The sequence below is a fragment of the Mytilus californianus genome, unplaced genomic scaffold (assembly GCF_021869535.1).
Source record: "Mytilus californianus isolate M0D057914Y unplaced genomic scaffold, xbMytCali1.0.p SCAF_5, whole genome shotgun sequence".
Lineage (NCBI taxonomy): Eukaryota > Metazoa > Mollusca > Bivalvia > Mytilida > Mytilidae > Mytilus > Mytilus californianus.
In genome coordinates this window covers 73,342,708-73,354,734 of record NW_026262701.1, presented here as the reverse complement: position 1 = coordinate 73,354,734, position 12,027 = coordinate 73,342,708, and the positions used below count along the sequence as shown (strand labels likewise).

Sequence of the window (12,027 nt, the reverse complement as noted above, 5' to 3'; positions counted from 1 at the left end):
ACATATAATTGCCAATTGAGCGTTTCCATATGTTATTAATTGAGATACATTTATTTATCTCATTTAAATTACATTTCATATCAACACAGAAAATGAGCTAATAAAACAATAAAAGAAACAACTAAATGAATTGTGAAAATTGATCCATCTACCATGTAGTTTAGAAAATAACAGAGAAACTGAGGAAGGCCATAACCCGAATAATTCAGTTGTTATATTCCACTGCTCTACAATGGCTACATTAACGCCTGAAGGACTTGTCAATAAAAAATCGTCAAATAATCATTCGGAATTAGCTCGGGATTTACCTATCTCGATAACATTGAGCTATTAGCTGATTGGCTCTCTTTCTCAGAGAGCACCAATCAAAATCCTGGATTCGCGACACTTTTTATTGTATAAAGAATTTAGGCCCTCGCGAGTGGGAGAGTCGATCACGGGGAGGGACTGAATTATTCGGGTTAGGAAGGCCACTGGTCAAAAAGTCTCGTAAATGGTTTATTCACTACAATAATATAAAAAGAAGTAAAACAGTGGTTCTGAAAAATATTCAGTTTATTTAAAGTGATTTTCTAAGTTGAGAAAAAATAAGAAGTAAACTTTAAACCTACTAAAAATTGTAATGGAAATTATGAACAATAGGAGTATTAATAGGTATAAAATACTTTGTTATTCTTTTTGTATACTGACCAATGAATTGTCTGACAGACTTGGGTTTACTCTTCCACTTGACACCAAGAACATAAACTGGTAACCCAGACAGAACCATAAGTAGAGCCATACCAGTCTGTTCAGTAGCAGCATATAAAGGTACCACCAATAAAAATATAACACACAGCAGGAAGGTTATTGGAATAACCAGGTTGAACTGAAATATAAACATACATTCTATATTATTAACAGTAGAGTCAATAAACTAAAAGTAGCCTGTTATCCCTGGGTTTTTTTTATCTTTCATCAAAATTAATGCTACACAAAGACAACAACATCGTAGATTACTGCAAGGAAAATCTTTATTATGGTCTACATGTTTCGCCACTTACGGTGGCGTCTTCAGGACAATTTAAACATAGAAAACAAATACTGAAGTACATAAAATGCGGTGCATATGGGGTTACAAAGGTTAACAAGACGTAACGTCACAATAATTGATTTGACAACGTTAAAATGAAAGTGAAAGTAAAAGTTAGAAGGTGTTGGTTCACTCGATGCAACCTTTCATCAAAATTGTTTAAATAAGAATTTAATTTTAAGTAACACTTGACAACCAAAACTTTTGTCAGCTGCATTAAAAGTATCTGTGTTTGGGATTTTTGACAATGAAATCAATATCATACATTTATATTACAAGTACTAACTTTTTTAGTCAGTCCCTAAGAGCATCATTCATTTGATAATCATTGTTTTGGCAATGCCATGATTTAAACAATATTTTGCTGATATCTTATTACCAGTACTGTGAATTCATTATTATTCGTAAGGTACCAATTTTCATGGGTACAGATTTACCACAAATTTAAATGTTCAATGAAGTGTAAATTTCCCATAGGATAGTATGCAAATTTTGTCAAAACCTTGAAATCAAGTATAAATCAAAATATAACTAATCTTCAACCCGCGAAAATTGGTAACCATGAAAATAAATGAATCCACAGCAAATTATATATGTGATTGTACTCAAAATTTGCCATTCCCAAAGGACATTGAATGATTTTAAATGTTTTTATTGTTTTAATAAGAACCTATTTTGTAATGATGCTCTATTTCCTTCATAAACTGTTGAATAAAGCTTATGGTATTCCGGATTCACAACTTGGTTGCATAAATGCTTGAATTAAATGTAATGCAATGAGGCTCTCTATGGAAAAGTTGAATGCAACTGTTTTTATCAAAACATTTATGACTTTCCTGTTCCCATTTGTTCCAGATACAAAAATTCACCAGGAGAATTTCTGATGCAATTTTATCTAGAAAAGTGCTTTGAAAGCAGTGAAATTAAGTAAGTTTTTATTTACAAGTCAAAATACTCATTTTGATTTAAATGTTTCATAATTTAAAATACCTTTATAGGACGATACATTTCAGGTCTGGCATAACGAAGGTATAGTAATGCTGCTATAGACATGCCAACAGATAGCCATTGAACAAAACTCATGTAGTTAATAAGGAAAAAGACATCATCGGTTATCAACATCAGTATAGAAAGTCCTCCCTGGAAAGTGCAAATGTGAAAAAAGTAATAAGGCTAAAATCTGTACACTACATCTTTGATCTCAGTTGCCAAATTTAAAAAAAAATTTATATCCCTATTGCTTTCATGTGAAAATCAGTGCATCACTGCAAACTGAACACTATACAGTCAAATTTTGATGTAATGATTGAAACTTCTGTGCTTTTTTTGTTGTTTTTTTAGCACAATTTCATAACCTTTAGTAGATCGCATCCACAGTGAAATCTGTATAAACAAAAAATCTCCCTCAGTTGCCGCCCGACATATCACTTCATCCAATAAACAACAAACACCAGTTTAATAGGATCACAATAATGTTATGTTTAAAAGAGTTTAACTGTGTAAAAAGTCAGTAGTTATGAAAAGAAACCAGTAGGTTATAGTAGATTTTTCATAGAAAAATTTAACTCAATTTCAATTTCAGTTTAAACACATAGTATAATTCTAAATTCATACCGTGAACAACATGGCCGGCATAGGTGTCCTTCTGTTAACCTGGATCATAGACAAGAAATCGGGAAGATGTCCTTCTCTAGCTCCAACAAAGAATAATCTGCAAATGCATGTAGTTTTCAATAAATAGTGGTTACCATCAAGAAGGAAAACATGTAAAAAGAATATAAACTGTTGAAAGCAGAAGGGTTACATTTATCTTTTTCACAGTTTGTATATTCCATGGGGTTTACTTTTCCTATATAGTCACATCTTTGTAAAAGAAATTTAGTTCATTTGTATCAAAATAAGAAGATGTGGTATGACTGATTACCAACACGACAACTTTCAACCAGAGACCAAATGGCATAAAAGTTTGCAACTAGTACTGGGTTCTCTTTTTCAAGATGTCAGGAAAATATTTAAATTATGGTTTGAAAGCCAATACATGTATTATAAAATTAAAAGAACATTTATAATGATGTTTCATAACGATTCCAGCATTTTTATTGACAATCAAATGGTGTTTTATGTGCCAATAAAACGCAGTGCACATGACTGCACATGCTCCCAATGACAACAGTATACACTAACAATGTGTATGAATAAAACAATTCTGAGTTTTAGTATTAAAAAGAAATAATAAGAATTGATTGTTTTTTTTTTGTTTTTGTTTTTTTTTAATAGGGTTACTAAAGGCATTGACTGTGCACACACATATTTACATCTAAGTAAGAGACTTGTATGATTTATCTTTGTAAGTAAGCTCCACATAAGCTCTATTACTTTTGAATTGAGCCATTTTTCTGGATTAATCTTCATTTTTTTTTAAACTAAAGGGAATAATATGTGAACAAATCAGAGGAAAACCTTCAAAATCTTATGTACTGTAGCTACATGAATGCTTACCGTCCTGATGTGAAAAGTAGACCATTTACACCTCCAAATGTTGAGAGTGATACAAACACAGGTACAATCCAGGCCATCACACCAAAAACTTTATCTCCAAAAGTCTGAAAGTAAACAGTGAATACATTGTATTCAATGGTTTCAGAAAGGTATAAAGCTATAATAAAATCTGCAAGTAAAAATTCCAAAAGGGCTCTTGTGGGAAAGGGCTCAAATGTGAAAAGTTTTCTGTTTAAAGTTATTTGGAATACTTTATTTTTCATTAAAAAATTTTTTAGCTATGCAAACTTTTGAGTTCAAATGTAGCAGTTTTTAGTACATTGAAACTTGTGAATGCCAAATGCCTCCATGACTGAATATTTTATAGGGATCCCAGTAGTGTTTGAAGTTTAGTAAGGAATAATTAATGTTTGTATTCATGCAAGACTTCTAATTAGACAAGGTTCCATGTATACAATTTTTCTAAATTGTATAAACACAATTATTCTGAAGTAGCAGTTAACGTTTTATAATTGAATTGTTCCTATTCATAAACTATTTTTAAGGTTACTGTGGAATCATTATTATTTGTGGGATACAATTTTCCGTGGATTTTGTTGGTATATGTGAACCATGAATTTAAATGTTAAATTTTCTATAGGCTAATAATATGCAAACTTTGGCAACTCCATGACATCAAATATCCACGAAATTTTTTTTTTCCCTACATCCATGAAAATTGGTACCCACAAAAATAAATTAATCTTCAGTATTTTTGTATTAGTGTAAAAAAGACACAAAGTAAGCATAATTAACAGATGCTCCTGAAGACGAAACACACAAAATACATCAGATAGAAGATAGGTTTTGCTTATTTTCAATGTGCACAACTCCAGAATAGTCACGGAGGGTCTCTTCCTATATAAAGGTATATACATATGTGACGCTGGAATGGGTCCCTTTTTTGATACGTCAAATATATCAATGGGGTGCAATTTTACCGAGGATATATATCAATAGGTAGTAATTGACCAATTGTGATATATCAATGGGTCATAATTTTTCAGTTTGTTGTGCAACGATTTTCACTGAATTTCCCAAACTCTTTGTCATTAAAATTTCCACATCTGCTGAAACTGCACAACTGTACCCAAAATCCCATGCTGAGACACCCCCCCCCGTGAGAATAGTACCAGTCATCATAATACAAATCAAAGAGGCTGCTTGGTTTGAATATCCAATAAAATTTCTATCCAAGAAATTCTTCTTGATCTTTTGACAGAATTTATTCTGCACACACAATTTTACGATAGTATATGACTTGTAAGATATGTTTGGTTATAGGAAATATAGGAAACAACATACATGCTAAACATGCATTCAGTTGGAAATTTTTTAATTGGACAATCTCATACAATAGTTTGAAATTCTGGACAAAATCTCAACAAAAGTTTGTCCTTCTTTGTCAGACTTCTATCTCTGCCACACTTGTTTCTAACAATTTGTATTATAAATGTCAGTTACAAATTAAAAAAAAATCATAAATTTTTACTGCTATATCCACTTAAGAAAATATTCCTTTCCACTTTGACATAACTTGTGTTAACTGTTATTAAACTTATGTTTTGAAATCAAATATTCTAGGAAGATATCAATAGTTTTTAATAAATAGGCCTGTAATAATATAAAAAAAAAAGTAATTAGGGGCCTAATCAATCCTGAAATGGAATGAATCTCATATCAAAGAGTAGCAGAGAAGTTTTTGGACGAAGAAGGACAAAGGATTTAGTTTTGTTTAGATTGCAATGCAAACATTCAGTTGTCATGAAATAATGATTCTTTGGTTCATTACTTACAACAGCTACTGCATTAGATTCTAACATCTCCCGTGGTGAGATAATTGTCATGTAGGCGACGTTAGCCATGACGTACACAAAACTAACAATGGGGATTGATATATAAATTGCTCTTGGCAAATTCCTGCAAAAAAGGATAAAAATGTCATAAATACACATGTAGCATTAATGCTTTAAAATAAAACTTACAACAGCTACTGCATTGGAATCAAGCATTTCTCGTGGCGATATGATTGTCATGTACGCCACATTAGCAAAAACATAGACAAAACTGACAATTGGAATAGAGATATAGATGGCACGTGGTAAATTTCTGAAAGCACAAAATTGGGTAATGTAATACATGATTTTATTCAATAGTTATGCAAACATAGTGGCCATCTGTTTCTTTACAGATGTATATAGAAAAAACCCTTTCATTCTAAAATATTTTTTTTTTTTCGTTCCATAAAAGTTAGGAAATGGAATGAAATTTCTGGCAATTCAAAATTCTGTAAAAGTATATGAGGATGGAATTTGATGTCATTATTAGCATATTTCATCTTTTTTTTTATATGATTCTATATTATAATAGAATAAAATCATATTCCTTTCTTCTTTTGAAATCCTTACTGAACAATGGCAGATTAATTTGAATGTCAATAGTTGCTCAATCTTGAGTTTTCTTTGTTTAGTGGACCGGGTGGGGGCTTTCCATTTTTTTTTCTTTTGGCCATGGTATTGTCTAACTTTCTTCAACTAGTGGTTTTTGTACCCCCTTGGTATTTTCATATGAAATCAAACATTTTTATCCAAACAATGTGCAAACTTACTTGTATGGATCAATCATTTCTTCTGTTACAAAATTCAAGAAGTTCCTAAAATGAAAAGTTAAAGTAAATTATTTCAAATACCAAATACATTTTTTATAGAAAGGTACTGCGAGTTTTACAAGACTTGGTTTCAATGAAACTGCCTCTTTCAAGAAAATTAAAGAAACAATCAAACTTAAAAGTGTTTAATTGACTAACTCCATTGGTACCAATAGCCCATTCATAGATCATGTGCAGTAGAGGTATATTGATACCTAAACCCTTATTATAGTGATGATATTGATATAAATGGATACAGTCAGTACTGGTTAGGGGGAGGGGGCACTTACTATGTACTGTGCAGTAAAGATGAGCTGCTGGAAAAAGTCACTATTTCTAGCTTTCATCCATTTATCTCACCATGAAATTATATAATTATAGTTGTATTAAAAATATAAATGATAGGGTATCTATTTTTTAAATTCAAAATATACGAAAAGGTGGGGGTACTGGATATCTCAGGTGCTCATACCTACCATAATACAATCTATGATTGTTAGCAGCAATATGGTTCAAGAAAGTCACATTTTTCATCAAATTGAAAGTAAAAGGAGATAGAAATTGGTTGATAGTTACTTGAGTCTACTTGACCCTTAAATCTATAAGGGCTATTCCATTAAAATGTATGTGGGAGGGTAGGAAGGGACTTTCAAAATATCCCAACAACCAAGAACCATTTTTTAGATAATTTTGCATAATGGTAATAGAAGCATACTGAAAAAAGACCCATGACCCACATTCAATAATTAAACTTCCCTTCCTACCCTCCCACATACATTTTAATGGAATAGCCCTAAACTATTTCAGAAAAAGGACATGCATCTTTGTTATATCACTAAATACTAACCATCCAGCATAAGCAAATAGTCCAGAGTACAAAGCCAGTGACATTTTACCAACATCTGCATTTGTGTTCTCAAATGTAAAATATTCCACTTCACCTGTAATATAAATGAAATAAAATGATCAATTTTGCAAGATTTTTCTACATACACATGTATATCTGTTATAACACATCTTGCTTTAGGTTTGAAATTTATTATCCCTTAAATATTGTTTTTGTGTAATGCAATGTAACAGCTTAAAGAAACTTTCATTTTCATGAAAAAGTACACACTTGTAGCCTTTACTTTTTAGTTTAGTTTAATGGCCCAAAAATCATTTTTTCATAAAAATTCAATATATTTATAAGCTTGTAACTCGGACTTACTCCTTTATTAAAATAAGTGTTGCTGGCACTATTACATTTTCAATGGCCTTGGTCAGTGGGCTTGTGTTTAATCATTAATGCTGAAACTGTTTCCTCATTTTCCCCCAGAACAATCAAAATAAAGGAATTTGATTAATTTATCATACCTCATTCATAATTTCTCCATTATTGTAACACATGCGACAAAGAAATAAAAAGCAATATTTTCACAGGTTATAAATGAACTTGTCAACTTTTGGTTTATTTGTATTTCTTATATAGATTCTGAGCACCATAACATATATTGTGACTACAAACATAATAAAATCAATATTTAAATCATTCAAAAGAATGTTTTGTAACTCATAAAGTAAAATGCAGAAAGAATTCTACAATTAGGTCATAACATTATTACAAATTATAAACTATTGGTATTAATCCTTTTTCGAATCTAACAAAACTTCAACTTGTTCATAAGTCCTACATTTGTAAACAAAAAATAGGACCATCGTAAATTTTTTAATTGTCTTTTCCCAATTATAGAGTTAAATACAATCAATCAATAAATAAATCTTCAAGGAACAACACAAATAAAACAAACAATCAATGTTGGATGTGTGAGACTTATCCCCAAGATTGGTGGATGTATCATTTGTTCTTCCTTTTTTTATATGCAAGCTTTACAGGAAGACATGTCACCCTATCAGTATCAGGAAACAAAACTTTAAACTCCTAGGGGGCTGATCTTAACTGCTTGGTGTATTTTATATAGTTAAACATTGTAATTTCTATTTGCAGGAAACCGAGAAAGAAAAAAAAAACAGGCTAAGAATTCTGGATCAAGCAAGTCTAGTAACAAGAACAGTAAGTGATTTTTTTTTTCAGTCCTTTTTATTCACTTGCAGACCATTGCATGAAAAAGTAATGACAAACCTTTCATGTCCTTATTTCACACAGTGACAAGGCTATAAATAGAACTGTAGGAACACAGTTCACAGTATAAGCCTTAATCATATTGTGGATTCACTATTACTATTCATAGGGTACCAATTTTCAAAAATTTCATGGGTATCAGTGGACCACGAATTCAAATGCTCAACAAAGTACAAATTTTGTATAGGCCTGTATGCAGACTTTGGCAAAACCAAGAAATCATATATTTACGAAAATATAATTCCTCAATCCACGAAAATTGGTAACCATGAAAATAAATGAAGAGTATTTGTTTGCATAAAACTTCTTGGATATTTAAACATATCAATTATGGTGCAATGTGCTTAACTTATGTGTATCTTAAAACCTTTTGAAAATCAGTATGATAGACATTTGTACTTAATTCGCAAAAATATTGGGAAGGGAATTTAGTGGCAGAGTAGCTGTACACAGATCAATTTGTCTAATTACCATTATATTAAAAGACCAACTCTGAAGGGATGTATTTGATCATCGACTACCAGTGTGTGAGAAAATGTCAGTTGATCCACTAGGATTCTGGTTTCACACTAAGAATTCCAACTTCCTCAATCAATGGACCAAAGGAAACCATGGAAAAGTAGTCAGTTGTATAGAAATTGGGATAACATAGACCTTCAAGTAATCTTAATTCAAGAAAAGTTATACAATAGTATGAGGAAATCTGATAAGATTTATTATCTCTGCAGAAAATGAATTTCTTTATAAATATAGTCATTTCCTTTTTTTAAATATCAAAGTTTGAATAAACTGTTTTTCAGATTGACTACACTTGTTAATTCACTGAAGCATAGTAAACTTTTGCACTTATGACGTAAGAATTTACCTAACAACTTTAAACAATAAATATTTACTGACGTACTACAATCAGACCTTTAGACCTTTGCCATAATTTTTCTTCAAAGTACAAAAATAACTACACTATAGTTTAACAACCACAAATGCCACAGGTTAATATAAACATTAACATTATGGTCTCAAAATATTTTTCAAAAATTGTATCTAGTTAATGATCTTTGTAATGGATTATCCTATTTTGAAACCTAATATCTACTATACACATAAAATGGGAATAAAAATACATTGTGTATATTGACGTGAAAGTAAAATACTGATAATTTATTTATTTTCCTGGGTTCTAATTTTTGAGGATTCAGGAAAAATTGAATTGAATTTTCATGGATAATTGATTTCGTGGTTTTGCAAATGTCTGCATGCAAGCCAAATTCAAATACGAAATTCATTGAACATTTAAATTCCTGGTTCACCTGTTTCCACAAAATCCACAAAAATTGGTATCTTACGAATAATAGTGAATCTACAGTATTTATTAACAAGAAAATCAGGAAAAAACATACTATTCCTTGGCTTTTTATCACTTACTATAAAGTATGGGTTTTGCTCATTATTGTCGGCCATACAGTCCCCTGTAATTGTTTACATCTGTGTTCTTTGGTCTATGGATAGCTGCCTCATTGGCAATCATACCACATCTTTTTATTTTTATATTATCATTCATATACAATACTTACACTGAGGGACAACAAAACCTATTAAGGCAATAATTGTGTCTGCACCCATTATCCATTACCAGAATCTTATATGACCTTTGACTCACCTTGACCTATCATAACAAGACCAGTTAAGGTGATGATTATCAGAGCAAGTATCTTAGCAACTGTGAACACATCTTGTATCCTTGTGGCTGCTCTAACACTATACACATTAATGAAGGTTAGGATACCTGAAATATACAAATATTAAAATTTACAAACACCCAAGTTAATCTCTGAATTTGAATTATATAATTAAACATTAAGGCCAGCTTTTAATTGGTATATTACTTTTGAAGCTGTGAATAGATAACTCATAATTATATGATCTGTTGTAAATATCTGCAAAGCAATTTAAAAATATATATATTAGAGCTTCTTGCTCTCTGCATTTATTTTTCGATTTGTTACAAAGATTTCTGATAAACTCATTATTAGTTAAGATTGGACCATAATGCGAGTCCAGAACACTCTCAATCATTTGACTGATTAAAATTTTGAATGTCTGACATATATTTTCACTGGGAACAGTATGTCAATATATATGTTCCTGATTTTCAATAGAATTATACTATAAGACTGTTAAAATATATATCTTATTCGTCAGACAAATTTTAAAGTGTCAGTCCAAATTTTGACGCAAGATAAAACTATTTTCAAGAATTGTGAATAGAACAAGCTGTTGAATTTTGACCTGAAGTAAACAAGTTAAACCATCCCTCATATTCAAAAGCTTGTCCCAAGTCAGAAATCTCAGCAGTGGTTGTTTTATTCAATATGAATACTGTTTTTGTTGTTAAGAGAGTGGTTTTTTTTTATTTTCTATTCAATTTATTCACAACTTAAAGAATAGAGATATTAGGCTTGACACATTGTATAGAAACCTGTCTATTGTTAAAAGACTTATGTTGCCCTGTCAATACAATAGTATGAGGAAAACTAATAAGATTTATTCACTCTGCTGGAAATGAATTCCTTTATAAATATGGTTATTTCCTTTTTTTTTTCCTTAATAGCAAAGTTTGGAAAACTGTTGTTCAGAACAACTACACTCGTTAATTCACTGAAGTATAATACATAAATGCAATTATGACGTAAGAATTTACCTAACAACTTTTAACAATAAATATTTACTGACATACAATAGTCAGACCTTCTGTGCGTTTTGTTTGTTGGATATATTTTTCCCTTAAGTTGTTGTCTTTTTGATCTATACCCCAACATCTCCTTTCATCCAACTTCTGTACCAGATTTCTACTCATTTTTTTTATAATGCAATAACACAGAATGTAAACATAGTGTGACCTTAACATCTTTGTTTTGTTTTTTTCTGTTTAGATGATAAATTGTTTTGTTGTTAGAGATAGATACATGACTTGACCCAGGATGATTTACCAGCTGCAGCCACGGTCATGGTTATTACTTATATTTTTAGATTTAATGGTTAATTAATTTAATCTAAAATAATAACCTTACATACCAACTAACACGGTAAGGTTAGTGCATGGTGTTATTCAAAGTGTAAGACATTGCAGGAGCCCTACAGGTGGCTAGTAAAGTTTCTGATGCAGACAAAAATGGGCCATTTAATTTAATTGAGGTAAAGAACCAGAAATTTGTATGTCCAACTTTTCATCTTATTTCAAGACATTGTGTAGCAATGCTTTAGAAATTTTGTTATATTAAAGATTTTCTCATTGGCATATAAATTAAGGAACCCAAGTATGGGATGCCAAAAACATTCTGTTTCTTTTTCTTCCTTTTCGGACTTGCTAAAGTTTTTAGATTATAAAAAGCTCGCACCGTGATATGCACAAGTAAAGACTTTAATACATGTAATAATATAAATATAAGGAGATGTGGAAAAAATGTATGATTGCCAATGAGACAATTCTCAGCCAGAGACCAAATCACATAGAAGTTAACAACTATAGGTCACCGTACAGACTTCAACAATGAGCAAAACTAATAATGCATGCTTCAAAATATTCACAAGACTTGACAAGTGTCCTTTTTATTTTACAGATTTGTCTGCAAGAAAAGTACAAAAAATATC

The 12,027-nt window shown here is 30.9% G+C and overlaps 1 protein-coding gene and 1 long non-coding RNA gene across 4 annotated transcripts in view; one reads left to right on the top strand and one right to left on the bottom strand.

The window, feature by feature from the left end:
- LOC127701448 (uncharacterized) overlaps nt 1–8,309 on the top strand; it is a 43,817-nt gene extending 35,508 nt beyond the window's left edge. Inside the window, exon 3 of the long non-coding RNA XR_007982042.1 lies at nt 8,245–8,309. This is a non-coding gene — a long non-coding RNA (uncharacterized LOC127701448). The remainder of the gene's footprint in view (nt 1–8,244) is intronic.
- Nucleotides 1–12,027, bottom strand: part of LOC127701426 (large neutral amino acids transporter small subunit 1-like) — a 29,829-nt gene that overhangs the window by 1,825 nt on the left and 15,977 nt on the right. For 2 of the 3 annotated variants that reach the window (XM_052205300.1, XM_052205302.1), the window contains 8 exons: nt 10,037–10,162; nt 7,105–7,198; nt 6,219–6,263; nt 5,596–5,719; nt 3,572–3,675; nt 2,687–2,783; nt 2,063–2,212; nt 691–868 (listed from right to left, as the gene is read on the bottom strand). In XM_052205300.1, the coding sequence (XP_052061260.1) occupies nt 691–868; nt 2,063–2,212; nt 2,687–2,783; nt 3,572–3,675; nt 5,596–5,719; nt 6,219–6,263; nt 7,105–7,198; nt 10,037–10,162 (918 nt within the window). Of the gene's footprint in view, nt 1–690; nt 869–2,062; nt 2,213–2,686; nt 2,784–3,571; nt 3,676–5,406; nt 5,531–5,595; nt 5,720–6,218; nt 6,264–7,104; nt 7,199–10,036; nt 10,163–12,027 lie in introns of all 3 variants that reach the window. The other variant, XM_052205301.1, reaches the window with a different exon arrangement.